General features: G+C 37.7%; 1 protein-coding gene across 2 annotated transcripts in view; it reads left to right on the top strand.

The window, feature by feature from the left end:
* The window catches only part of NAA50 (N-alpha-acetyltransferase 50, NatE catalytic subunit), a 28,984-nt gene extending 2,513 nt beyond the window's left edge, over positions 1-26,471 (top strand). Inside the window, exons 2-5 of one of the 2 annotated variants that reach the window (XM_036929613.2) lie at positions 21,335-21,468; positions 21,881-22,000; positions 22,429-22,495; positions 23,464-26,471. In XM_036929613.2, coding sequence (XP_036785508.1) covers positions 21,335-21,468; positions 21,881-22,000; positions 22,429-22,495; positions 23,464-23,641 — 499 coding nt within the window. In that variant the 3' untranslated portion in view covers positions 23,642-26,471. Of the gene's footprint in view, positions 1-21,331; positions 21,469-21,880; positions 22,001-22,428; positions 22,496-23,463 lie in introns of both variants that reach the window. The other variant, XM_036929612.2, reaches the window with a different exon arrangement.
* Positions 26,472-26,761: the final 290 nt, after the last annotated feature.

Below are 26,761 nucleotides of genomic sequence, written 5' to 3'. Positions count from 1 at the left end.
TAGAAACAAATGCAGAACTCCAACTTTAAATCAATCTAGTTAAATATTTTTATGGCTGCTTATATTGCCTATCATTTTGAAGCTTTTTAAACTAACTGTTTATCTGGTTTTTCTTTATGTTTTCATTTACTTTCTATTAGTACTAGGACATTCCATTGTATTGGCGTCCATTTGCCTTCCCTTTATACTAGATAAATCTTCAGTTAATTGCATGTATTTATATGCATAGTATAGAAATTTGAGATATGTTATTTCCTTTGTACTAAGGTGGCTTGTTTTTATGAACTAGGGACATTGTAGGTTGAATTTATGGATAGGATAGTGAGCTGATTATTTTTAATCTATTGTTTCCTTTCTAGGGAAGGTGCTATTCAAGCAAAAAGACCATAGACAGATGTGACTGAGATGGCAATATAATTAGTTGATATAATAGAAAGTAAAACTGAGTCCATTTTACCCTGCAAATTTATTCTAATAAAAATGAATTTAACAAGATATGAATACATGTGAACAAAGATGGGAAAGTAGATGGAGATAATACATAGTAAAGAACAGTATAGTTTATTAATTGAAATGTTAAAAGATTCTGCAGTCAGAAAGGACTATGTTGAAGAACTCAGAATAATGGTTACCTCTGACAGCTCAGGAGACTTAGACTGGGAGGGGGCACATGGGAGGTTTTTGAAGTGTTCGATGTGTTTTGTGTCTTCACCTTGGTTATTGATTACATAGTTGTGTATATATGTGTTAAAAATCATTGAGCTATAAGAAGGATTTGTGCTGTTTATCATATGTATCTTATACAGTAAAACAGTTTTTTGTTCTTAAGGTTTTATTGCTGTTTTTGTCAAAAAAAAAAAAAAAAACCAGTGAGGCCGAAATAGAATTTGGGAACTTCTGTAAACCTGCAATTTATACTCCTTGCTTCTGTGTAGCCAGTAATTTGTGGGATGTTGATTGAGATACTGAGTTTGTAATGTCCTCTTGCTGTGTTGAGATGAATTCATATAAAATATAGCTCACCTGAACCACAGTATTTTTTTTAAAATCAGTATGTCTTAGCTATAAAAGAAGGTAAACTATAATATATGTATTTATTTCAGTATGTAAACAGTCAGTACAAGTAAATCATACTGTCAGGTACTGGCATCTGTCTGTAAACAGAAGTGCTGTATGATTCAGAACGTGTATCTGCTGCTGGCACAGATTTGCGCCTTGGTGACTAATGCTGTGTTGCCATCAGTGCTGTGATTTCTTCCCAAAATTGTGGACAACTGTTGGCAAGACTGAAGGAAACAAAGAATAATCAAAAATTTCTGGGTTGGAAAAGATTTTTAAAGGCCATACATATAAAGCATTATCTTTCAAAGCCAGTGCTTTTGCCAGACCTAGCTAATACCTGTATTCAAACTCACTTTCTATGTCTTCTCTTCTGGTCTGTGGAAAACTTTCTGACTTCTGATTTACTCTTCCAAGTATTGGCCAAGGCTTCCAGCTTTGTGCCATCTGAAAAGATAACACTTTGTCAATCATTTAAATGGTTGTCCTTTTTTTTTGAAGTACAGCCTATAGAAACTATTAGAATACCAGTGGTAACCAATGGAAACTTTTTTTTCATCATAGAAATGAGAATTTTGTGGATTATTATTTAATAAGTACAAAACTAAGTATGTTTGGAACAAATGTGTGAATCTGCTGTTAATCTTATGAAATATTAAATACAGGTCAGATGTTTCCAAGGAAAATTAACATCTGTATTGAGATGTACCGTCAGTGTAATACATTGGCTTTAAAAAACTTGGTTTGAAAAAAAGGTTTAAAAAAACAGTGAGTCATTGATTTTTATTTTGATTACATGTTGAAATGATTTCACCTGTTTGTGTTTGCTTTGTTAACATAGATACTAGAAAGTTTGAAATTACTCATGTGACTTGAATTGTATTTCTATTGGACAGTGCTGTCCTAGAGCCTGAAAAAACAAATTTGTATAAAAGGTCTTCCCTTGGTATCTAGTTACCAGATGGTAAATGTTTCTAAATGTTTCATCTTGTGGGCCAACAGGTTGTGTGTGGCTGTTTATGCCTGTGGGTGAAGAATTCTGATGCCACTCCTGGTTTGGGATTAAAAGATTGTAATCAATTACATTGTCTTACTGATGAGAAAGGGATAATTAGAAGTTTTTATTTGCCTTTCCTGAGCTAGTGCAACCTATATTCTGCCTGTATCAATGCTGAAGCTGTTCTTAGGGAAAACCTTGTTTTCCAAGGTGAGAAGCTTCTCTTCTTAGTCCTAAATAGTGCTATAGTGAATGCTTGCTTGTAAAACTACTTAACACACATCCTTAAGTATTTTTCTGGATAATTCCCTAGAAGTGAATTGTTTTAGATCAGAAGGTATGTATGTATTGGCATTTTTTTAAAGCTTGATATTTGTTGCTAATGACCTTCAGAAAGATGGCGATTTATACTACTGGCCGTACCCCCAGAGCTGATGGAGAAGGGAGGGGCACCTGCAGAAACTTTGAGGAAATGTAGGAAAACGTTGTGGCTGCCATTTCAGTCACGGGTGGTATAAATTGTCTTTGTTGGGGATGAGTGGCATGTGTTAAACTTTGTAAAGTGATAGAAATAACTTTCTTTACAAGCTGGTTTTGAGGACATCACATACAGCCTTAACTCTAGTTTCACTTTGCTGATTAGGTGATAAATGGTATTTCTTTTTTTAAATTTAGTTACATAGTGAAGTTGGATATTTCCCAGTTTGGCCATTTGTATATCTTCATGACTTACCTGTTACTTGTGTAAGTTATCAGTTTGTAATTTGGATATTGATTGCCTTTTGACTTCAAATTATAAAACAACCAGATACTATTCTTCAGAAAATGGGGTTGAGATACTCAAATTAGTTAATATTGTCTGAGTGATGTCACTTTAGGACCCAGATCATGAAAAAAAATATATTCTTTACAGGTGGAGCTTTCAACTAGAGTAAGCAAGGAAAATATTTGGTATTGAGGAGTGTTTCAAACATTGATTTCTCTTTCAAGGAAAACTAAGGTATATTTAAAGTTATATATGGGTTTCCCCACCATGTCTGTATAGTTTATTATTTGTAGCATAATTTATCTTCATAAGGGAGACTTAGTATAAAAACAAAAAAGCATTGACCTAAAAGCAATCGTGTTTTATAGTTCATTGTGCCACTGGTAACAATTGGCAATAGAGTCACTAATAGGTTTTTTGACCTCTGGGCCTTGCTTTCTTTGGCTTTAAAGAGAACAGTTTAACCAGAACAGGACGGAGATTGACATTTGTGTGCCAGTTACAATCTGTTGATAATATCTAGTTAGTATTTGATATGTTGATAGCTTTTATGAGTTCTCAGACTGCAGTTGAGGGGGTGATGTCATTGATGATTAATATCTACCATGACTGCTGTGGTATGTGTGTCACATGCTTGTCATCCCTGGTCTCTATTGGCTGTAACTTTCTATGACAACAAGAAACAAAACTTTAGAATCATAAATTGTTCTCTTCTGGACGGCTTTTTTCATTTTGCTCTTGTGTCTGCTTTTTGAGACTTGTTCTCCCATTCCTCCACTGTTAAGTGCTTTACTATCTGCTAGGCAATAGATTCTCACAAGAGCTCTAAGATAGCATCTACAGTCTACTAGTCTATTTATAGGTATAGTGTGTATAGTATACTAATGAAAAAACATACAGAGGTAAGCCATGAAGGAAAGAGTTCTTGGTAGGTTCTGAGAATTTTGAATAGTTTTATATGACCAAAAAACAAAGGGGGAGGAAGGGAAGGCTAGGCTGGTGGACACAGCTAGGTGATGAATGGCTTTATATGTGTTACAATTAAAATTTGGTAGTTTATGTTCAGTTATTGAAAGATTTTAAGCAGAGAAGTAAAATGATTAAATTTATGTTTCAGAAAGTTTATTCTGACTGCATTGTGATGGCTTTAATCCTTGGCTTTAGTTTTTTTCTCCTTTGTCAGGCTGTTAGAATTTGGGTTGAAATAATGGCCTGACTCATACTGCTAAGAGAAAGTGTATAGGAACAGATTACAAAGATAATTGGGAAGCAGAATTAACAGGCATTAAACTGGGACATGAGTACATCTGAAACTAAATTTCTGTATTGGATGAATGATGGGGCTGTTGATGAAGATAGATGAGGTACATGTTCTAACTTCATATAGAGGATGATTAGTTTCTTAGGTGCTGAATTTGAAATTCCTGTAGTAAGCACTTGGAAATACATGCTTTGATTCAGGAATTTGGAAGTACAAACATTAACATTTAGGCAGTAGTAAGGGAAAAGCGATACCTAAGATGTACCTCTCCTAATCGAATATATGAATGACCATGGAAAAAATTTTCAGAGAATAAATTTATTCTTTTTATGTTATAACTGTGAGTAGGTCATATCCATGTTTATCTTTGGTACTTCTGAGTACCAAATAATTGCTGAGATTTTTACACACCTGATACTTGAAGTCACACACCTAATGCATCCTCCACCACTTTTTGTTACCTGCTAAACCTATCTAGAACAGTGACTCTTAACCAGGGCTTACCTCCTCCCTCCCCACCCTACTGCCCAGGTATCTGGTAATGTCTGGAGACATTTTTGTTTGTCACAGTGGAACTGGGTGGGTACTGGCATTTGGTGGGTAGAGGCTAGAGATGTTGCTAAGCATCCTACAGTGCTTTGGAAAGCCCCTTGCAATACAGAGTTACCGGCCCCAAATGTCGGTAGTGATGAGATTGGGAAATTCTGCTCTGAGGTCTAGATGAGCTGAGAGAGAGCCAGTCAGTTACATTAAGGACCTAAGGACTTACTGGACTTACTGAAAGTAAGTCTGCAATTCCTTGAAATAGTGAGGTCCTGCCCTAAGACTTGTAGTTCAGTAGTGGGGTGTGAGAATAAATGCTTATAGCCATGCAGAAGTGCTGTGCCTTTGACAGGGACAAACACAGAGTTCAGATAAGGTGGAATCTCAGCAGGCGACAGGTTAAGGCCTCATGAGCTGTTAATACTTAAGCTGTGCTTATGGTAAATGCTGCGTGATCTTTAGTTTGAAGGAATTTATACTTTAGAGGAATCACTTTCATATAATTTAGTTGAAGGCAAGAGCTTAGAACCAGATTACTGCTAGCTAAGGAAAAAACCAACCTCTAAGCCCCTTGAAATTTTTATCAAAGGACCATGGGAATACTTTGATCATTGCTAAAAGAGTTATGCAGATGTCTTGTATCAGTATACCTTAAGGGTAAGTGTTCTAGGTTAGGTATTTCTCTCTCATTTTACCTTGAGTAAAAATGACTGCTTTGAGAATCTTGCACTGTAATAGGAGTAGATGTACGACTGAGTCTGCTTTTATTGATAATTGGCTGTGTAACTTTAGGCATATCTGTCTGGGTTTAAGCTTTATCATCTAAAATGAGGAGGAGTGGACACAGCGGCTTCTAAGGTTTCTTCAGATCAAACACTGCACAACATGTGACCAGTCAGTTAAAATTTTGTGCCAATGTGCACTTAAAATCCATCTGAAGTATAAATGGTTAGGCTTTAATCTTTCTCCATATTTTATTTTTTGTTGTATAGCCTAAAAAGTCAAGACTTTATAAAAGACACACGTTTGTATAGTCATATCTCCACCTTGTGGCCTTTCAGAATATTGCCACTAAATTTTGTTTTTACAGTTACAGACATAAAATTGACTTTTAATAGCTAAAAACATTTGAGTGCTTATTGTTGCTGTGCTAAATACTTAACAAGAATTATCTCATTTTATCACACAGCTCATATTATAAGCCAAGTGTAAAGGTTTCCTACTACCACATTCTAAGTGCAAAGATTATATGAGATTTGACTGAGTAAGACTAGCTAATTGGCTCTATAAAGTAGGAAGGAAGTAGCTGCATTTTTCAGATCTAAGAGGACTTGATACACATTTCTGTGCACTTTTCTATCAGTCTGTACCCCCTTTTAGGTGTTTACCGTAAAATTTTGCTATGAAGATGGGTTGGAAATTATAGATTTGAAAAACAAAAATAACGTGTCACATGAATTTACTTCACCTGAGAGAATCATTGTTTCTTGAAAAACTACTGTGTTCAGTTTTTTTGTTGTTATGCTGTGGTGTCATCAGGGACCCAAGACCAAACAGATGAGGTAAATGAGTGAAATGAGAGGAAATGTAGGCTTTATGTAAAATCTTATGATTTAAGTATTAGCAACCAACTAAATGTAACAAAAAAAACTGTTGAGTTAAATAGATGTGGGTTATTTAACCTTTAGGCCAGGAATTTGGGGCTTATCTGCAGGGTAGATGTCTTAACTGATAAATTAAGACAGTCGACGTTGTTAAATTGTATTGAAATCTTCTCTAAAGTAAGCAGTTCATCAGTGTAGTGATTTAAAACCCAGGTTTCAGAGGCAGGCCTATTTGAGTTTGAGGCACAGCTCCCCAGTCTTACCTGTGTCACACACGTTAAGCTGTAGTGTTAACACTTGCATAGGGGAAATGATTAACATTTAATGTGAAATCCACTCTGATCATAGAGTGAGTTTTTTCCTAATGACCTATTCAACTTCTCTGTGCCCATCTTTGGCCTCAGTGCCACTCCTCAGACTTCTTGGATTTGAAAATGTACACAATGCAGTAGGAAGTTTAATTTAGATAGGCATGAAATTTCTATGGTTAACACAACAAGCTTAATTACAGAAGTAAAGAATTCAAGATGGGATGTGAGAATCTGAATTTTTAACTGGCGAAGTGATTCTGGTGTATAACCAGGTTTGGAATCCATTCTTGGTTTTTGCAACACTATTTCTCCAGATTTTTTCTCTACTTTATTAAAAATTTTCTTAGACATCTTTATAAGCTCCCTAATTTCCCTAAAATTTCAAGTGTTCCTCTTAGTAGTTATGTTTTTAGATGCTCTTGTCACTACAGCATTCCTGGTAATGTGATCTGCTCCCGTATGTACATTATGTGTTATTTATATTCCAGGACACAACTCTCAAAGTGGTATGTTACAAAAAGGGATCCTTTCCTTTAAGTTAAATTAATGTTAGAAGTGTGGGTGCATTTCTTCTACTACCAGTTGGTTTTATGTCCTTAACACCAGCATTGCTTCCAGTCACATTGGTAGCATTTAAACTACATTATATAATTTTAAAAATATAATAGTTCTTAGCTAAAAAATATTGGACAGTATTTTTAATGAAAAAAAAAGTGTCAGGACACATAGCTGTTTATACCAAAGGCAAAGCTACCTATCCCTAAGACTGATGACTTAGAAGAAGTAAAGGTCTAACCAGAGTGGAAAGCTATTGTCAGACATCTCTTATTCAGTTTATTTTCTACATATGAAGACTTGGTACAGCTGGAAATTGAGAAGCTGTGGTTTGTTAAAGGTCTGATGTTCCTGGCTCCTTTTATTTGTTCTTTTAAATAGTAAATAAATGAGGCATTAGGTGCTTTCTACTGTGAACTTTAGTGTCAAAAATAACATGTCTTTGTTCTTTGCAGCCAAAGTTGGTACAGAATGTAACAGAACAGCAGCTTGTAGTGCCTTAATGTTATAAATAATGTTTGTTTTGTATGCACATAAAAGTAAGAAAATAGTACAGTGAGATCTCATGCATCCAGTTCTAGTAAATACAATCAATTCCCATGTTGTTCTTTCATCTTTGCTAACCCATACTTACCCTTTTCCTTTTTTGCTGTAATACTTCAAAGGAAATTCTAGACATACTATCCCATTATATCTGTAAATAAAGTCTTTAACTTGGAAAAAAATTAATTAACTATAATACTGTTATACCTAATATCAAATCATCTTATGATCTGATACCCAGTCTGTATTTGTTTTTTCTCATATTTTATAAATATCTTTTAAAAATCGGTTTGTTCAAATTAGAATCCAAAAAGGTCCACACATTACAGTTGGCTGAAATGCTTCATCATCTCTTAATCTAACAATTCCTCTTCCTTAAAAAAAAAAAAAAAAAAAAAAAACTTGAGAAGCGTTTTCTATTTAGTTTTAGCATAGTATTAGATTTGCATTTTTGAATATGGTACAGAGTTCCCAGTTTCCCCTCTTAGTAACAGCTTACTTTAGTATGGTACCTTGTTAAGAAAATGAAAAAGAAGCCACACATTGCAAGAAAATAATTACAAATCATATATCTGTTAAAGGACTTGTACCCAGAATATATAAAGAACTCTTATAACTCAGTAAGATAAGCCATCCGATTTAAAAATGGGTATTGGTTAATATAAAAATTCTAGGTTTATTCCTGGGCCTAGACCCATGGGTAAAAGATTTAAATAGACATTTCATGAAAGATGTACAAATGGCTAATAACCATACAGAAAGATGGTTGGCATCATTAGTCATTAGAGAAATGCAGATCCAGTGGCATTATCACTTCACACCACTAGCATGTTTATAAATAGTGAAAAGTGGTGGTAAGAATATGAAGAAACTAGAACCCTGATACATTACTTGTGGGACTAAATGATGCAGCTGCTTTAGAAAACAGTTAAGCAATGTATTAGTTTTCCATTACTGCTGTAACAAATTACTACAAACTTAGTAGCTTAGAACAACACAAATCTGTTAACTTACTTCATGACATCAAAAGTCTGAAGTGGGTTTCCCTGGGCCAAAATCATGGTGTTGGTAGGTACAGTTGATTTTAAATAGTATCTGCCAAAATTCATGTCTACCTGGAATCTCAGCAGGTGACCTTATTTAGAAATAGGGCCCTTGCAGATGTAATTAAGGTGAAATCATACTCAGAGTGGACCCTAAATCAATTACTGGTGTCCTTTTAGGAAGAGGAAAGGACACACGGAAGACCCTGTGAAAATGGAGGCACACATTAGAGTTAGGCTGCCGCAAGCCAAGAAACACCTGTGTGTGTCAGAAGCTATCAGAGACTAGAGAGCACAGCCGTGCTGACATCCTGACTCTGGACTTCAAGCTTCTACATCTTAAGATAGAAATTTCTGTGGTTTTAAACCACTGAGTGTGGTGATTTGTTAAGACTACTCTAGGAAACTGCTACAGCAGGATTAAGTTTCTTCTAGAAGCTCTAGATGAGAATCCATGTTCTTGACATTTAAGCTTTTATAGGCCACATTCCTTGGTTCATGACTCTGCTTCTTTTGTCACAACTCCTTCTTTGGCTCTTAGGGACCTGTGTGATTACATTGGGCCCACCCAGGTAGTCCTGGTTAATCTTTCCATCTCAAAGTCTAATCACATCTGCAAAGTTCATTTTCTGTATAAAATAACATACTAAAGGTTGCTGTGATGAAACCATGAACATCCTCAGGAGGCCATTATTCTACCTACCATAGGCAGCTTCTTTAAAAAGGTAGGCATATTTGCCATATAACGAAGCAATCTCACTTCTAGGTATCTACCAGAAAAAAATGAAAGCATATGTCCATACACAGACTTCTATGCAACATTCATAGCAGCATTGTTTATAGTAGCCAGAAGTAAATACAGTTAAAATGTCTGTCTAGCAGGAATGGATAACAAAATGTGGTATATTCATACAATGGAATTAACTGACACTACAACATGGATGAACCTCAAGAATGTAATGCTGCATTAACAAATTCTAGTGCAAAAGATCACATTTATTGTATGACTCCATTTTTATGGAAAGTCCAAAAAAGGCAAGTCCACAGAAAGAGAAAGTAGATTTAGTGGCTGGTTTGGGGTAGGAAAGGGGATACACTTCAGGTGTGCACAAGGAATATTGAGGGGTGTGATATGCTAAAGCTGAATTGAGGTGATATTTGCACAACTCTGTAAATAGTCTAAAAACCATTCAGTTGTACAACTAAAATAGGTAAAATTTATGGTATATAAATTATACTTCAAGAAAGCTATTGAGAAAAATGAGAGGATGTAAAATGTAAAGAGGTGCCTCATACACCTAAATGTAATAAAACTTGTAAAAAGACCAAAAATCTTAAGTGACATTAGGTCAGGTGAAGATTTCTTAGATATGACTTGAAAAACATGATCCATGAAGAAAATTCATCAAAATGTATAACTTCTGCTGTGTTAAAAACATTGTTAAGAAAATGAAAAAAGCCAGGCTAAAAAAAATCATTTGTAACATACATAGCTTGCCTACAAAGGACATGTATCCATAATACACTCAAAACTCAATAAAGGACCCAGTCTTGTTAAATGAGCAAAAGAATTCAACAGCTCCTTTACCACAGAAGGTCTGTAGATGGCAAAGAAATACTTGAAAAGATGTTCAACATCATTTGTTATTTAGGGACATGAAAATTAAAACTACAATGAAATGGCATTACACAACTTCTAGAATGGCATACATTTTAAAGATAAACAGTGCCAAATGCTAGAGTGCATTCAGAACAACTGGAGCTCTCATACATTTTTGACCCCATTATTTACCCTCCTAGGCAGTTAGAAGAAATAAAAACTTAACATTCATGTAAGAACCTATACAGAAATTTTATAGCAATCTCCAATAAATAGAAGCAAGTCCTTTTAACAAAAGGATGAACCAACCATGAAAAGTCCATGCAATTGGTACACTACTGAGCAATAACAAGGAATGAACTGTTGATGCAGTATGGTGAATCTCAAAGGCATTATGCTGAAAGAAAAGCCAAATAACTGTATTGTGTAATTCCACTGAAATAGGGAAAGCTGCAGGTAAAGCAGATTGGGGGGAATGATCAGAAATTTAGTTTTTGGGTATGTTTAATTTGGTGTGTCTGCTAGAGGTGTTTTGGAAGTTGGCGGCATTAAAAACATAAAACTATGAGATTGAGGTCACTAAGAGAGTAAGTGTAAATAGGGAAGACAACCCACATCTTGATGTGCAATGCCCTTAACAAAATTGTGTCTTCCTCCAATCCCAGCTAGCACATTTACACAAAGCACACTGTGTTTTACCGTATCAAACTACAACTGCAGTTTTGGAAATAAACAGTGCACCTTTGTTCATGTTCTACCCTCTTCTTAGGATGCATTTCCTCCCTCAGAACAAACTCCTAGTCATCCTTCACAACCTTTCCCAGGATTGCTTCCATCCTACTATTATTTTTGCACTTTGGGTACTTATGCTATTACTAGCATATTGTATGATAAATATCTGTATTTCCTCCTAGGTATAAACTTCTTTGCATTCCAGGTGTTAGCACATAGGTGTTCAAAAATTTATTGAAATAGATCTGAGTTATGCTTTGAATAGACAGCTGATTCTTGAAAGCTGTATCTTTAATTTTCTAATGGAAACTTTGGGATTTCTCTTAATTTTTAGAAGTTCTTTTATAAAAACCTTTTTGTTATTTACAATCAAGTAATACTCTAATTTTCTTGGCATTTTTACATAGCCCTCTATGTTATTTCTTTGATACTACATGTTCTTTGCCAAATTATATTTACAAGTTGATGATGTTATTCTTAATATATTTGGAAGTATCCACATCTTAAAATAATTCAAAGTTAAGTAATCAGTATTACAGAAGTATTCCATTTCAATCAGACATATGTTTATGAGAGTTAAACTACTTGAAGGTGAATTTTGCTGACAAAGTTATATTTGTAATAGACACTTTAAAATTGTGTTTTGGCATATTCTGACAGTCTTGATAATTCTGTGGTGATGTACTTTTTTGGGGGGATTAGAGGTGATTTTTATTATTTATTTATTTTAATTTTGGTATCGTTAATATACAATTACTTGAAAAACATTATGGTTACTAGACTCCCCCTATTATCAAGTCCCCCCCACATACTGAAAGGAAAGGAGCGACACACAGCAGCAATTCACCGGAGAATTACGCTTTATTAGGGAAAGGTGCTGGGTTATATAGGAAGGGGCATGAGCTGATTGAGGTGTCACTTCTACGGGGCTGGTGTCTATTGGCTAGGTGCTGGGATTAGGGGGGCGAGGGGTGATTGGGCTTCAGGTGGCGCCAGCGGGAACCGAGGACCTGGAAGAGAAGCAGGAAGTTCGCCATCTTATGGGTGGGGGCCCTTCATTCCCCCCTTTCTCCTCTATGGGGTTGTGGACGTTGCTTTCTCTCTGCTTCCTGCTGAACAGGGGCAGAGAAGGGAGTGAGAGCTTGAGGACTGGGAGGAAAGGGTTGATAGGACTCCCCACAGTAAGGACGAGTAGATGTGGACTTCTTCAGGTTGGAAATCAATGAAGGTTCCCTGTAACCATAGGTCGAGGACTTGTTGATTCTAATGGTGCCAAGAGGATACGGGTGCCAGAAGCCAGGTGTCTGCGGCTATTGTTTCCAGGAAGTTTCCAGCGGGGAGAGGGGTCCATCTCAGCGTGTGGTGAGGAGGTTACGTGAGGGTGAGGGATCTTCTGTGGCTAAAAGCTGGTAGTTCCTGAGTAAAAGCTGGTTGAAAGTTTGATTAGAGATTTTACCAACTTGGGATTTGATAAACTTTACAAGGCAAGAAGAGACAGGCGAGGAGAATGATTATTATAGGGCCTGCAATGGGCCAAAGCCAGGTAAGGAAGGGGTTTGTTAGTATTGAAGAGAATGGGTTGGAGGACTAATACTGTGGGTACCGGGAGTTACCCATGTAGTGAATGGCGCAAGACCAGTAGGGACATGCCCCGTAGGTGTCTGGCCATCGCCTGCAACAGGCTTGTTTTTGGTCATAGAGGAAGCAGAGGTAGGGAGAATAAAGGTAGCTGCTAGTGAACACTTCGGTGGAGGGAGGAAAGTGGAGGTATAAAGGCTCGGAGCAGCCTTTCAGAGGGCAGTCTGATGTGGCAATGAGGGCAGTAATTTTTGTTTGATGCTGTGTGTAAGTCTGTCTGACTTTGAATCGCCATACAAAGGATGCTGGGGTGGCGGGGAAGACAATAGGAATGAGGAAAAAAAGCGAGAGAGAGCGAGGGAGCAGTAAAGGAGGAAAAAGTCATGATTCGGGTATGGATGGCAAAGGGGGTGAACGGGATTTTGGAGGAAAGAGGACAGTAAGGTCAGGAGTCTGGAGGGAGGGAGAATCTGTAAACTTTTGTAGGTCCAAGTGAGTTGTTCAGAATGTCTTGTGTATGGGTCCATCCAGGTGAAGGCGAAAAATCTTGGGAGGAGAGGTCCAGAGGGATAGAGAAAATGCATCCTTGAGATCTAGGACTGAGAAGTGGGAGCCCGAGGCAGGGATCTGCGATAAAAGGGTGTATGGATTTGGGACTAAGGGATGGATAGGGACAATGGCCATGTTGGTGAGGCGAAGGTCTTGGACGAGGCGGAAAGATCCATTGGTTTTTTTAACAGCTAATATGGGGGTATTAAACGGGGAGTGAGTGGGTCTGAGGTAATTTTTGTTTAAAAGATCTTGAATGATGGGTTGAAGGCCTATGAGGGCTGAAGTGGTTAGGGGGTATTGGGCCTGACAGATATACTGAGAGGGGTCACGTAATTTGATAGAGGCAGGAGGACATAGAGCCATGGAGGGACTTGTAATGTCCCAGCCCTTGGGATCTACAGGGTGTATGAGGGTGAAACTGGAGCTGTCATTGTATAGAGGGGGGTCATCGGCTATGAGGGCCATCAGAAAGGGGGTACTGGGGGCTGTGGGAGTGGATATAGTTATGGAAACATGGAGGAGAGAAAGGCTGTCCCGTCTTAGTAAGGGGATGGGACACTAGGGCATAACCAGGAAGGAGTGTGAAAAAGGTATGGGATTGTCCTGGATTGTGCATAAAAGGGGAGGGGTTTTCAATGGGAAGATCTGTTTACCTCCTACCCCGACTATAGGAGTAATGGCAGGCATGGTAGGGCCCCGGTATTCTCGCAAGACCGGGAAGGTGGCTCCTGTATCTAGGAGGAAGGAGATGGGGCAACCGTCTACTGTTAAAGTAACCCTGGGCTCCTGTTTGGTGATGGAAATGGTCGGGCGAGAAGCCCCCGGGCCCTGTCAGTCTTCTTCTGCCAGCCCCACTACGGCGGGCTTAGGATGGGGGTTGTTCGTCCAGTCTCCCCTTCGGGTGGCTGAGCAATCAGACCCCCAGTGGCCCTTTTTGTGGCATCCGGGGCATGGGGTGGTAGGAGATCTGGGGGAGGGGCACGCCCTTGACCAATGTCCCTCTTTTCCGCACTTGAAACAAGCTCCTGTTGGGGGGCTTGTTTGTAAAGGGGCGCCCAGGTTGTGGTTTTATCAGCTGGGCCAACATTTGGAAATTGGCCTGATCAGCCTTTTGTTTACGGCGTTCTTTCTCCTCCTCCCGGTTATGGAAGACTTTAAAGGCCACTGTTAGGATCTCAGTCTGTGGGGTAGCGGGGCCCTGTTCTAACTTTTTGAGTTTAGCTTTAATGTCGGGGTAGCTTTGAGCTAGGAAGTATGTCACAAGGACATGTCTTCTGTCAGGCGTTTCTGGGTCCAGGCTGGTACACTGTAATAGGGCTTGGGTGAGTCTATCTAGGAATTCGGAGGGAGTTTCTTCCTTTTTTTGAATTATATTCTGGAGCTTTTAAAAATTGACTATTTTACGAGCTGCCTTTTTCAGACCTGCTATTAAGCAGCAGGTGAAGATATCTTGAGACCGGAGACCCACGGCAGTGGGGGACTGAAGGGCTCTGGCTTAGTCTGTGGGGGAGGAACAGGTGATGGGGGCAAAGACCAAGGAGGCTCCTGGGACTTAGTTAGAGGGGGGCTGAAAGGCTCAGGCTTGATCTGCAGGGGGGTGAGAAGGGGGAGGAGATGGTGGTGGAGGAAGGGGGAGGGGCTGTTGTAGGAGAGGAGGGGGAAGGGAGTGGGAGGGAGGCTTCTGTGGGGGAGACGGCTTGCAGGCTAGGAGAACTTGGGGGGAGGCGGGGGGCGGAGGCGGCGGCAAGGGAGGCGGGTGGAGGAGGCGGAAAGCTTCGGTATAGGGAATCTCCTTCCAGTTTTTCAGGCACTGGCAGTAGTTAAAAAGATTGTGAGTGATGTTAGGATCAGGAGTTCCCCCTGTGGGCCATTGGTTGTTATTGTTTAGGGGGTATGTCGGCCAATCTTGGGAGCAGTATTTATGGAGAAGTTTTGGTTTTATATCAGGTGTCAGGGAGAGGGTGGCTAGATGCCTGAGCAGGCATTCAAGAGGTGAACTTTTAGGGAGGGATGAGGAGGCTCCCATGGCTAAAGGACAGAGAAGGAGACAAACGGGAAGACGAACGGAGATCCTCGGACTGGGAGCAGACCGCAAGGAGACAAAGGGCGTCCCCGATGATCCCTGGTGGTCTGTGGAAACTCGTATATGAGTCGGAATTTTTAGGAAGTGTGGGTCGTCACCCAGACTTCTCTAAGAAGGCAGAGTGCCGGAGTCCGAGGTACCTAGTACTAGGAATTTTCGGCGGAAGGAACGGAAGGAGGAAGGGGGGGAAGGGAGCGTTCTCATCCACAAAGGAGTCACCTCGTTTATGGCTGTTGGAGGAGGGGCCTGAGGGTCTGCCGCAGCTGTGAAGGCCTGAGGTGGGGAGAGTTCCCTCCTCGTCCCCGAGCATCAGGGCCTTGCTGGACGATCATGGTCAATGGCGCTGCGATAGCTCGGGGAAGAGCGGCCCACTCCGGGGGAAAACTTACCCAAAGGCCAGAGAGGAGTGGTGAGTGTGAGGAGCCAGCGCCGGAAAAAGAGGACGAGGGCAAGCTGCTGCTGGTGTCGGGGGAATACGGGGCCCAGTTGGGGCGTCCTGTCTCCCGGTTTTCGGCACCAATGAAAGGAAAGGAGCAACACACAGCAGCAATTCACCAGAGAATTCCACTTTTTTAGGGAAAGGTGCTGGGTTATATAGGAAGGGGCATGAGCTGATTGAGGTGTCACTTCTACGGGGCTGGTGGCTATTGGCTAGGTGATGGGATTAGGGGGGCGAGGGGTGATTGGGCTTCAGGTGGCACCGGCGGGAACCGAGGACCTGGAAGAGAAGCAGGAAGTTTGCCATCTTATGGGTGGGGGCCCTTCACATACCCCATTACAGTCCATCAGCATAATAAGATGCTATAGAATCATTACTAGTCTTCTCTATATACTGCCTTCCCCATGTCCCCACCCCCCTACATTATGAATGCTAATTGTAATGCCCCATTTTCCCCCTTATCCCTCCCTTCCCACCCATCCTCCACAGTTCCTTTCCCTTTGGTAACTGTTAGTCCATTCTTGGGTGCTGTGAGTCTGCTGCTGTTTTGTTCCTTAAGTTTTTTCTTTGTTCTTATACTCCACAGATGAGTGAAATCATTTGGTACTTGTCTTTCTCCGCCTGGCTTATTTCACTGAGCATAATACCCTCTAGCTCCATCCATGTTGTTGCAAATGGTAGGATTTCTTTTCTTATGGCTGAATAATACTCCATTGTGTATATGTACCACATCTTCTTTATCCATTCATCTACTGATGGACACTTAGATTGCTTCCATTTCTTGGCTATTGTAAATAGTGCTGTGATAAACATAGGGGTACATATGTCTTTTTCAAACTGGGCTGCTGCATTCTTACGGTAAATTCCTAAGAGTGGAATTCCTGGGTCAAATGGTATTTGCATTTTGTGTTTTTTGAGGAACCTCCATACTGCTTTCCACAATGGTTGAACTAGTTTACATTCCCACCAGCAGTGTAGGAGGGTTCCCCTTTCTCCACATCCTCACCAACATTTGTTGTTATTTGTCTTTTGGATATTAGCCATCCTAACTGGTGTGAGGTGATACCTCATTGTGGTTTTAATTTGCATTTCTCTGATGACTAGCGATGTGGAGCATCTTTTCATGTGTCTGTTGGCCATCTGAATTTCTTCTTTGGAGAAGTATCTGTTCAGATCCTGTGCCCATTTTTTAAATTGGATTATTTGCTTTTTGTTTATTGAGGTGTGTGAGCTCTTTATATATTTTGGATGTCAACCCTTTATCGGATCTATCATTTATGAATATATTCTGTCATACTGTAGGATGCCTTTTCATTCTACTGATGGTATTCTTTGCTGTACAGAAGATTTTTAGTTTGATATAGTCCCACTTGTTCATTTTTGCTCTTGTTTCCCTTGCCCGGGGAGATTTGTTCATTAAGAAGTTGGTCATGTTTATGTCCAAGAGATTTTTGCCTATATTTTTTTCTTAAGAGTTTAATGGTTTCATGACTTACATTCAGGTCTTTGATCCATTTTAAGTTTACTTTTGTGTACAGGGTTAGACAGTAATCCAGTTTCATTCTCTTACATGTAGCTGTCCAGTTTTGCCAACACCAGCTGTTGAAGAAGCTGTCATTTCCCCATTGTATATCCAGGGCTCCTTTATCATATATTAATTGACCATATATGCTTGGGTTTATATCTGGACTGTCTAGTCTGTTCCACTGGTCTATGGGTCTTTTCTTGTGCCAGTACCAAATTGTCTTGATTACTGTGGCTTTGTAGTAGAACTTGAAGTCAGGGAGAGTAATTCCCCCTGCTTTATTCTTCCTTCTCAGGATTGCTTTGGCTACTTGGGGTCTTTTGTGGTTCCATATGAATTTTAGAGCTATTTGCTCTAGTTCATTGAAGAATGCTGTAGGTATTTTGATAGGGATTGCATTGAATCTTTACTTTAGGCAGGTTGCCATTTTGACAATATTAATTCTTCCTAGCCAAGAGCATGGGATGAATTTCTATTTATTAGTCCTGTTTAATTTCTCTTAGGAGTGACTTGTAGTTTTCAGGACATAGGTCTTTGACTTCCTTGATTAGGTTTATTCCTGGGTATTTTAATTCTTATTGCTGCAATTGTGAATGGAATTGTTTTCCTGATTTCTCTTTCTGTTAGTTCATCGTTAGTGTATAGGAATGCAACAGATTTCTGTGTTTTAATTTTGTATCCCGCAACTTTGCTGAATTCAAATATTAGATCTAGTGGTTTTGGAGTATATTCTTTAGGGGGTGATGGACTTTTTTTAAAGCAAGGTGTGTATTTCTTAAAATTACTTGGGGAAAGATTAAGCTGCCTATTCCTAAATGATTCAGTATGGTGTTCTATATTTAGGCTTGATCTTCCCACGCTCACAGAAACTTAGTAATTAACTATTACTAGATTCAGTTTAGCACACTGCACTGTAACCACCTTTCCTTCTTTATGAAGTCTAGAGACAGCTGGTTATTATCCTTTTAAACATTGTAACTATACATGAAGCCTGGCAATTACCTAGAAATCATTCTTAGAATTAATTATAAAAACTAATGTTCTTTCACTTACTCTTTTCGAACTTAATAGATTTTTAAGTTCCTCTTTATTGTTGTTTACTCCCGGACTTCATATCACAGTTTTTCAATCACTGTTTTAAAATACAGAAACTGGCTTTTTAAGTGCAGTGGATAGTTTTTGGTGTGCTCTAAGTATAATCAACACAAACCATGTTATATTTGAAATAAATTATTTCACCCAATTTGTGGTGCTATAGTAAATTAAAGAGTAGCATTATGCTAAGTGAAATAAGCCAAACAGAAAGACAGATATTTTATGGTATCACTTACATGTGGAATCTTTTTTTAAAAAAAAGTTCAACCCAGAGAAACAGAAAAGTATTGCCATGGTAGGGAAAATAAGGAGAGGTTGATAAAAGGGGTACAGACTTTCAGCTGTGAGATGACTAAGGTCTCAGGATCCAGTATGTAACAGTGACTATAGTTGATGACACTGTCATTGTATAAATGAAGTTTGCTAAGAGAGTAGAACTTAAATGTTTTTACACAAAAAAGAAAGTAAGTGGAGGTGATGGGTGTAATAATTAAATAGGAGGAATCCTTAAAAGAATAGTGTGGGCAGACTCTAAGAAGGGACTGGCGTATATTGTGGAGGTGGGTGGGTGGGGAGGGAGGGAGAAGAGGTTGAAGGGTATCATGCATGATTAGTGCACATGGTGTGTGTGGGGTCACGGGGAAGACAGTGTAGCACAGAGAAGACAAGTAGGGATTCTGTGGCATCTTACTACACTGATAGACAGTGACTGCAGTGGGGTATGGGGCAGAGGGCCTCGGTAGTAAGGGTGAATGTAGTAACGACGTTTTTGTAAAACCTTCAAAAGATTGTATATCAATGATAACTGTGTGTGTGTGTGTGTGTGTGTGTGTGTGTGTGTGTGTGTATAATAGATAGATAAAATAAAATAAATAAAAATTGACAAAGACAAAAAAAAAAAACGAATAGTGTGGGGAGGACATGATTCCTGTGTTTTTAAGGGATCTTGAATGTTATAACAGTATTTGCCAGTAAAAAAAACCCATTAGTGATAGATGGATTGTGATGAGTCCAGTAGATTCTAATCAAAAAAAGGTTTTAGGTGAAATGTCAAATACTTCAGCCTCAAAGAAGGTGGCTTAATGAGGAGGGGAGTTGTTCTGTGAATGATAAGTGACCTAGTTAAAGAAGATACGAATCTCAGGGAATTCATTTCAGATACTTGGGAGAAGGCCACATTTACTTTTATTTACTCATGTATAGAAATTGGAAGAGGATATAACAAATCTGTATTTTGTATTAAGATGTTTGCATCTTAAAAATCTGGCTGCAAAGGAAGTCAGTGTGCTCAAGTTTTAATAAGACATACAAGATACACAAGAGTAGTTGTGGTCACAATAAATAAAAAATAGCATAAAAATGAAATAATTGAGGCATGAAGGTGGAAGTTCTAACTGAGCACATCTGTAATCAGTTTTTCTTAAGAACCATATGTTCTTATTATTTTCTGGTTATTGAAATTGTAACATTTCACAGAATATTTTTTCAATTACTTACAATTTTGACCACTTTTAATATGCTTTCAAACATTTTTCAGTATGTGTTAACAAATTTGGGTCATGTATATATATACACACACACACACACACACACACACACACACACACATACACATACACACACATACATACATATGTACTTGGAATGTTCTCTTCCTTCCATGCCAGAACAATTTATCAAAAACATGTTTTGTGCTAAAAGTATAAATGTGGTTAGCCAGTTCCTTATTGGTGGACAAATTTTTCTTTTTCTTCCTCTTTTTTTTCTTTTTTGCCATTATAAAAATGTGATGATTAACATTCCTATGGAGTTACTTCTCCAACAAGAGTTTCAAAACCTATGTGCATATGATGCAAATTATTAATTAGGGTATATTGTTTGCATTTCACGGCTATTGACTAGTGCCATTGTGATCTGAACTGGCACCGAGTAAGCAAGCAGGACTTAATATCATTTTCTAGCTGCTTGGTTGAATCAGATTGTGGTATTTGGGGGGGGGAGAACTCATTTTTATTTTGACTTGATGTTTTTAAATGTTTTTATTACCCATTGTTGGATGATTTTTTTAAGGCAAATAATGTATATAAGCACCTCTCTACTACTGATAGTACTAGATGTTACTAGGAAGAAAAAGTTGTGTAGATGCTACTCAGGTTTGTCTTGTCACATTTGATCAACCTTTAGCTTATGATAGTGAAATTGACTTGACCTATGAAAAATTCCTTCTGTTGACAGCTCTGTAGTCAAAAACAACTTTGTTACTGTGAGTCAGAAACTAGTTTTAATCCCTTTTCCCATGGAACCATTTGATTTGATTATATATGGTTTCTTAGAAATGCTGCTGTTGCATTTTTGATAGTTTTCAAACTGGGTTTTGTTTGGGGGGGTTGGTTTTCAAATTGTGGGTTCCATTGTTCCATTTCCAAAGATTCTCCTGAAGGTAGGTTATCAGGTCCCAGAATCTGGATTCTGAATACCACCCCATGTGATTCTGATTAGGGTGGTTCCTGCTCAGTGAATAGAATGTGCATAATTTTTGCATATTTGGATTATATCTTCTTAGAATAAATTCCTGGAGGGTGATTACATAGACTTAAGGGAATGTACTTTTTTAGGCTGTTTGATAGTAGTACTAGATTGTCCTCCAGAGATAGCATATCTGTTACATTTCTGCCATCAGAATATAAGACTCCCTTTTGCCACTCCTTGCCAGTATTAGGTATCATAAGTCCTTTGATCAGTAGTAGATGTCTTTACATTTTTTTTGAACTGTGAACAAGGAAAATTCTGGCATGTATATAGAATTTTTTTGTGGCCTTTTTAGTAATTGTTTACTATATTTGTCTAAAATGTACACAGTTGCATAAAAGCTATGAGTTGAATCTGGATAGAATGGCTGGCAAAATCTTATGAATTGTAATCTTCATAGGAATATAAAGTCACTATTAAAAGGATTGGATTTATCAATCATGTAAAAAAGACTTATGTTCATCTGAACAAATGAAGCTAATTATGTTTTATTGAGTACATTTTGGTTTGTTCCAGTAGCCGGATCGAACTTGGAGATGTGACACCACACAATATTAAACAGTTGAAGAGATTAAACCAGGTCATCTTTCCAGTCAGCTACAATGACAAGTTCTACAAGGATGTGCTGGAGGTTGGCGAGTTAGCAAAACTTGGTATGATAGGGATTTTTTTCCTGCCTTCATTTGTTTATTTATATTCTTGGCCCCTAGTTTTTAATATTAGAACAGAAGGAGTTAACTAGTTGAATCTCCGTATTTTACAAGTGAGGAAATGGGGAGTGATTCAGGTTCTGGGGAAAATCTCAAAGAAATCAAGATAAAATATTTTGAGTTTTAAAAGGAAATGCTAAATGTCTTTTCTTATTTAGTGTATGCCTGTGTGTTTTCACATATTTAGTGTTAGTTTAGAGGAGGTGTGAATTCCTGAAAGATGTACGAAGTTTTTGAGGCTATGGACAAAATTTAATGTTAGTAGCAACACATTAGTCCTTATTTAAGAGGAATAGATGTAATAAAATGTGTTATTCATCTGTTGAACTTTTTATTTTTGTATTTTCTGTGGCAGCCTATTTCAATGATATTGCAGTAGGTGCTGTGTGCTGTAGGGTGGACCATTCACAGAATCAGAAGAGACTTTACATCATGACACTAGGATGTCTGGCACCATACCGAAGGCTAGGAATAGGTAAAATTATTTGTTTTTTTATTTCTTCAAAGAAACATAATAAATAAATTGTTGTTGTTCTTGACCCAGCAAGTCAACCTTTCTTTTAGGAATACTGGGAAAAGGTTACTAAATCATTTAAGACAAGGTGAAAAACAACTCTTTTAACATAAATTCTATTGGAAGCTCTATATAGATTTGTTACGAATGTACCTTTGGCTATTTCTATTTTTTATTCTACCTGGAAAGGCTTGTATATCAAAGTTGCTTTTGTGCTAACAGTTTTAAACATACGTTGGTAGTATAGGTGTGAGAACAAAATTTTGGAAAATCAGGATGACTAGTGCTTACCTTATAAAATCTATGAATGCTCAAAATGTTAAGATGGCAGTTTGATGTGTAATTCAAAGATTCATTTTTACAAGATTACTTGTTTTTCTTGTTAATAGGAACTAAAATGTTAAATCATGTCTTAAACATCTGTGAAAAAGATGGCACTTTTGACAACATCTATTTGTAAGTAAAATGATGTTTAATGTTCTTATCTAAAGAATTTAATAATAGAAATCTATACCAGATAGTTTAAAACCTGATCACTTATTTGTCTTTTGGTAACACCATGGAAGTGGTGGTTATGAAGTTCTATTTTATTTTGTTTTAATAACAAGTAATGAACCTGAAATAAAACAGTCTCATTTTGTTGTTCTGTTGGGGTGGGAGCTCCAAAGTTACAGGGATGACACCAAGATTAAAACTCAGGTCTTCAGAATTTAACAGTTAATGCTGTCTGTTTACACTCTGCATTTTGTTCAAGGCTCTCAGTGACATGCTCACTAGTAGTAGAGTTCAACAATTAAAATCAGGGAGTACGTATTTGATACTATACTTGGATCTTAAAAGAGACCTCAGAGTAAGAGCCAAGGCTAAGATCACAACTGCAGGTTGCTTGTAATACAGATACTAAGAGTATTCTCATTTTCACTTTGGCAGTGGGAGAGGTTAAATTCTATAATGCTATTTTTGAGAAATAATTGAGAAAACTCTAATTATTTTCAAAATACAGCTTTTTTTTCTCTCTTAATCACTCAGGAGGATGACGTATTCAGGTTTCTGAGACCCTAGTTTTTTATCATTATCTATGGTTGTTTACTTATATTTAATTACAGGAATCTTTTCTCTCCTTGAAGTAAAAAAAAGTATTATGATGTGGTACCTAGGGTACTTTAATTTTAAGAGTAAAGGCTATACCTGAGTCTCCTAATCTCAGCTAGATAGATGTCTTGCAAGTAAGAGTTAGGTTAAAAAGGTAAGCTTGTCATCAAAAGGTTTTCTGAGATGAATACCTAATCTTTGTTGATTATTAATTGTAGAGATAGTCTAACCAATGTCTTCAGTACTCCAGCTCCAACTGGGGTAAAGCTATCTGTTCAGAATATGTAAAAGCTGATGAAAAATTTTTCCCCCAATACCCTCTTATGTTTCAGGCATGTCCAGATCAGCAATGAATCAGCGATTGACTTCTATAGGAAGTTTGGCTTTGAGGTCATTGAGACAAAGAAAAACTACTATAAGAGGATAGAGCCAGCAGACGCCCATGTGCTGCAGAAAAACCTCAGAGCCCCTTCTGGCCAGAGTGCAGATGCGCAGAAGTCAGACAACTGAGCGAATCACAGGAACTTTCTTGCACTTGCTTGTCGCCAAATAAAAGAGAGGCCCATTGATTTCTCCCCTCTTTCTTTTAAGGCTTTCCTCCCTCCTTGTTCTTGTTTTTCCTTCTTTCTTCCCTTTCCTCTAAAAGTTTTAATACTTTCAAGAATTTTTAAAATTAATCATGGTTGGATTGTTTTCATTGTCTTATTTTTGTGAGGTGGTTTTTCATTGTAGGAAGGAGACTGTATAGATCTGTTTAGTTTCACAGTTAAGATATATGGTCCCAAAAATTGGGGTGTGAGTTCAAAATTTTTAGCTTTTTTTTTTTTTTAATGTACTGCTTTCACATTGAAGGGCAGGGCCTACAAAATATTGTATATTTCAAAAGACAAAGAAGCAGCACCAATATCTTGTTCTTTAATTCATAGACAAGTTAGTGTTTGTGGTACTTTGGGTGTTTCCAGACTGTGGGATACTAATCCCTAGACATTGCCTTTACTCCCCCTGTTGTCCTTCTGAGTACTCTCTCAGGAGTTGGACCATTGATACCCTTGAAAGAAATACTAAGCTTATTTTGTTTGTTTTTTAGGGAATTATTTTTTCTTTCCCAACTGGTGGATGGAGGGTGGTTGGGACAGTTTGGGTGGGTAGTGTTATACTTTTGTCTCAGTATTTGAGTTAAACTGCTTTTGCTAATGAGAGAACAGGTTGTTAGCCAGTTTATTTTTCCTGCTGTTGATTGTTACTAGTAGCATTAACTTTTAGAGTGTGGGCTGGTGAGATTAATTTTTTTTAATATCCCAGCTAGAGATATGGACTTTAACTGACTTAAGAGGTTTGTTGTGATTTACTTTTTTCCCTGCTGTCCTTTTTCTTCAGTAAACCCACAAAAGGCTAACCTTAAAAACTGAGTTGATGTCCTTGTAGGTCGTTAAATAAACCTGTAGCAGGTGTTATTTCTTGGACATATTAAGAAAATACTTAAAAGGAAGCTTAAATGGACTTGTGGCACAATAAATGCATATAATGTGAGCCAATGCAGGCTGTTAAAAGTGGCCACTGAGCATTTGATTACACATATAGGAAAGAATACGAGACAGTATTTTTTGAGAATAACATAGCTGTGCTATTATTGCTTATCTGTTGGAGAACATCCCAGATTTGCTTATATTCTGTGCCTATGATAGTGAGTGATGGTGAGTTTATGGAATTGGGGGAGAGGGAATTGTTAAACATACTGCTTCTATTCTTGGAAAAGTAGAAGTCTAGAAGTGTTAGTAATGCAGATGTCACTGTGACCTCCTTTACTGACAGGACTCGTTTATGCCAAATCAGTTTCTGGCACATAGGGAGTGGCTTTGACGGGTTGATAACTTTTTGTAAGATAGAAGTCATCTGAAATTTTCATGTTTCCCTCCAGAATCCCAGATCCAATATTTATAGTTTTCTTAAGTTGCCAATACTGGTCACCCAAGAAATGTTCTCATCAGAGTTTAAAACAATGCACAGGGCTTTAATTTTCTGTCATTTGACTTTAAAAGGAAGTTAATTCATATTTATCCTCTTATGTAAATTCTGATATAAAAGTCTCATCTCTCTAAATATGTTAAATGACAAAATTATTTTACACATTGTGTCCATTTTATAATCTTGAGTTCTTATTTGAGAATGTGAAAGTACAAAGTATAATAGACTTCAACAGTCTTAATTGAGTGCCAAGAACAATACAGAAAAGGAAGGTAGCTGATGAGTTTATAGGGTTCTAATCTTAAGATAGTAAAAATTTAGAAATACCATCCTGGTTTCTTGGGTATCTGTTTCTTAAGGAGTCCAAATATAAGCTTAGAAGAAAAGTTTAACATTAAGCATCTTTACCTTCATGGATAAGCATCAGCTTGCTCTTGCCAAGAGAAGAGTTACTTGAGTTGCAGAAGGCATAATTAGTTTGAAGAATTCAGCCTTTTTGTAAATTTCCATGTGTCAGAATAGATTTGATATATAAATGAGTTTTCCGAGATGACACTGCCTCTATTTCTATAACCATTTCACCTGGACTATCTAATCAGTCCTATGAATGTATCCCTAAATGTGGTTATTGAAAACCGAATAGCTGCCTCATGACAATTTAAGTACATGTTATTTAAGGAGGAAAATACTAAATTTTGAATTGAGTGTGTAGACTCCCTATTATTATAGTGTTTCTTTTCCATGTTGGTCAGTGACTTTTACTTAAATTGTAAATGTCTGTAAAAGGGTTATTTGTCCCACATCAAACTTGTGTTAAATAATTCCATCCACTTACGGAGGAGGATGCAGAAGGGATAGAAGCTGCACACTGCTTCATATGCTTGGGAGTCAGTAAAGACTGAAATAATGTCCCATGTTGAGTTGGTTATTATAAAATACAGTGAAAATTATCATGAGGTAAAAAATTATTTCAACTGGAAGATCACGGGATATATCCATATTTTGAGGACAGATAGTTTTTACTGTAGGGTAAATAAGTAAGAATTATACTGTATGGTAATTGCATTTAGGTTCTGAAGAAAAGAATCTGCAGAGAAATCTATGCAATATATAACTTGTCCAGATTAGTTTTCATTTGGGGAAAGAAGTTCTGCAATATTCCCAAAGCAGTTTACTCATCAATTGAAAGTCCTCCAAAAACAGAACTTGGGAAACCATGGTATGTGGGGTGGAAAAGAAAAGCTCCCTCAGTTTTTTGGAGGGAATAACTATAAAAATACTTAAATGGCTAAGTTTATTTGGTGCAGTTAAGAATTAAACTTGTTAATTTTAACATTGCTGTTATATCTGAAATAAACGATGTGATGTTCTGGTAGTAACCTGTGATGTCTGGTAAATGTCAAAGAAAACCATTGTGTTGAATTCTGAGATCAAGAACTACATGTAGTCATTGTTTATTATTGCCCATATTGTTTATTTACCTCCATTCCACATTGCTTTAACATCTAACTAAAAACTAATTAAAATAGGCCTAGGATAATCAAACCACCTAATTCAGACCTTTTGGAACTTGTTAGAAACACTGGCTGAGTATCTACATTCTGTCCCAGTGAGAGAAAAAGTAAGACCTCAGGTACTCTTACTGCTGCTGTATTTTGAATGTAA

This window comes from Manis pentadactyla, chromosome 1, assembly GCF_030020395.1.
Source record: "Manis pentadactyla isolate mManPen7 chromosome 1, mManPen7.hap1, whole genome shotgun sequence".
Lineage (NCBI taxonomy): Eukaryota > Metazoa > Chordata > Mammalia > Pholidota > Manidae > Manis > Manis pentadactyla.
Note: the sequence above shows the minus strand (reverse complement) of the source record. Positions and strands in the feature narration are given on the sequence as shown.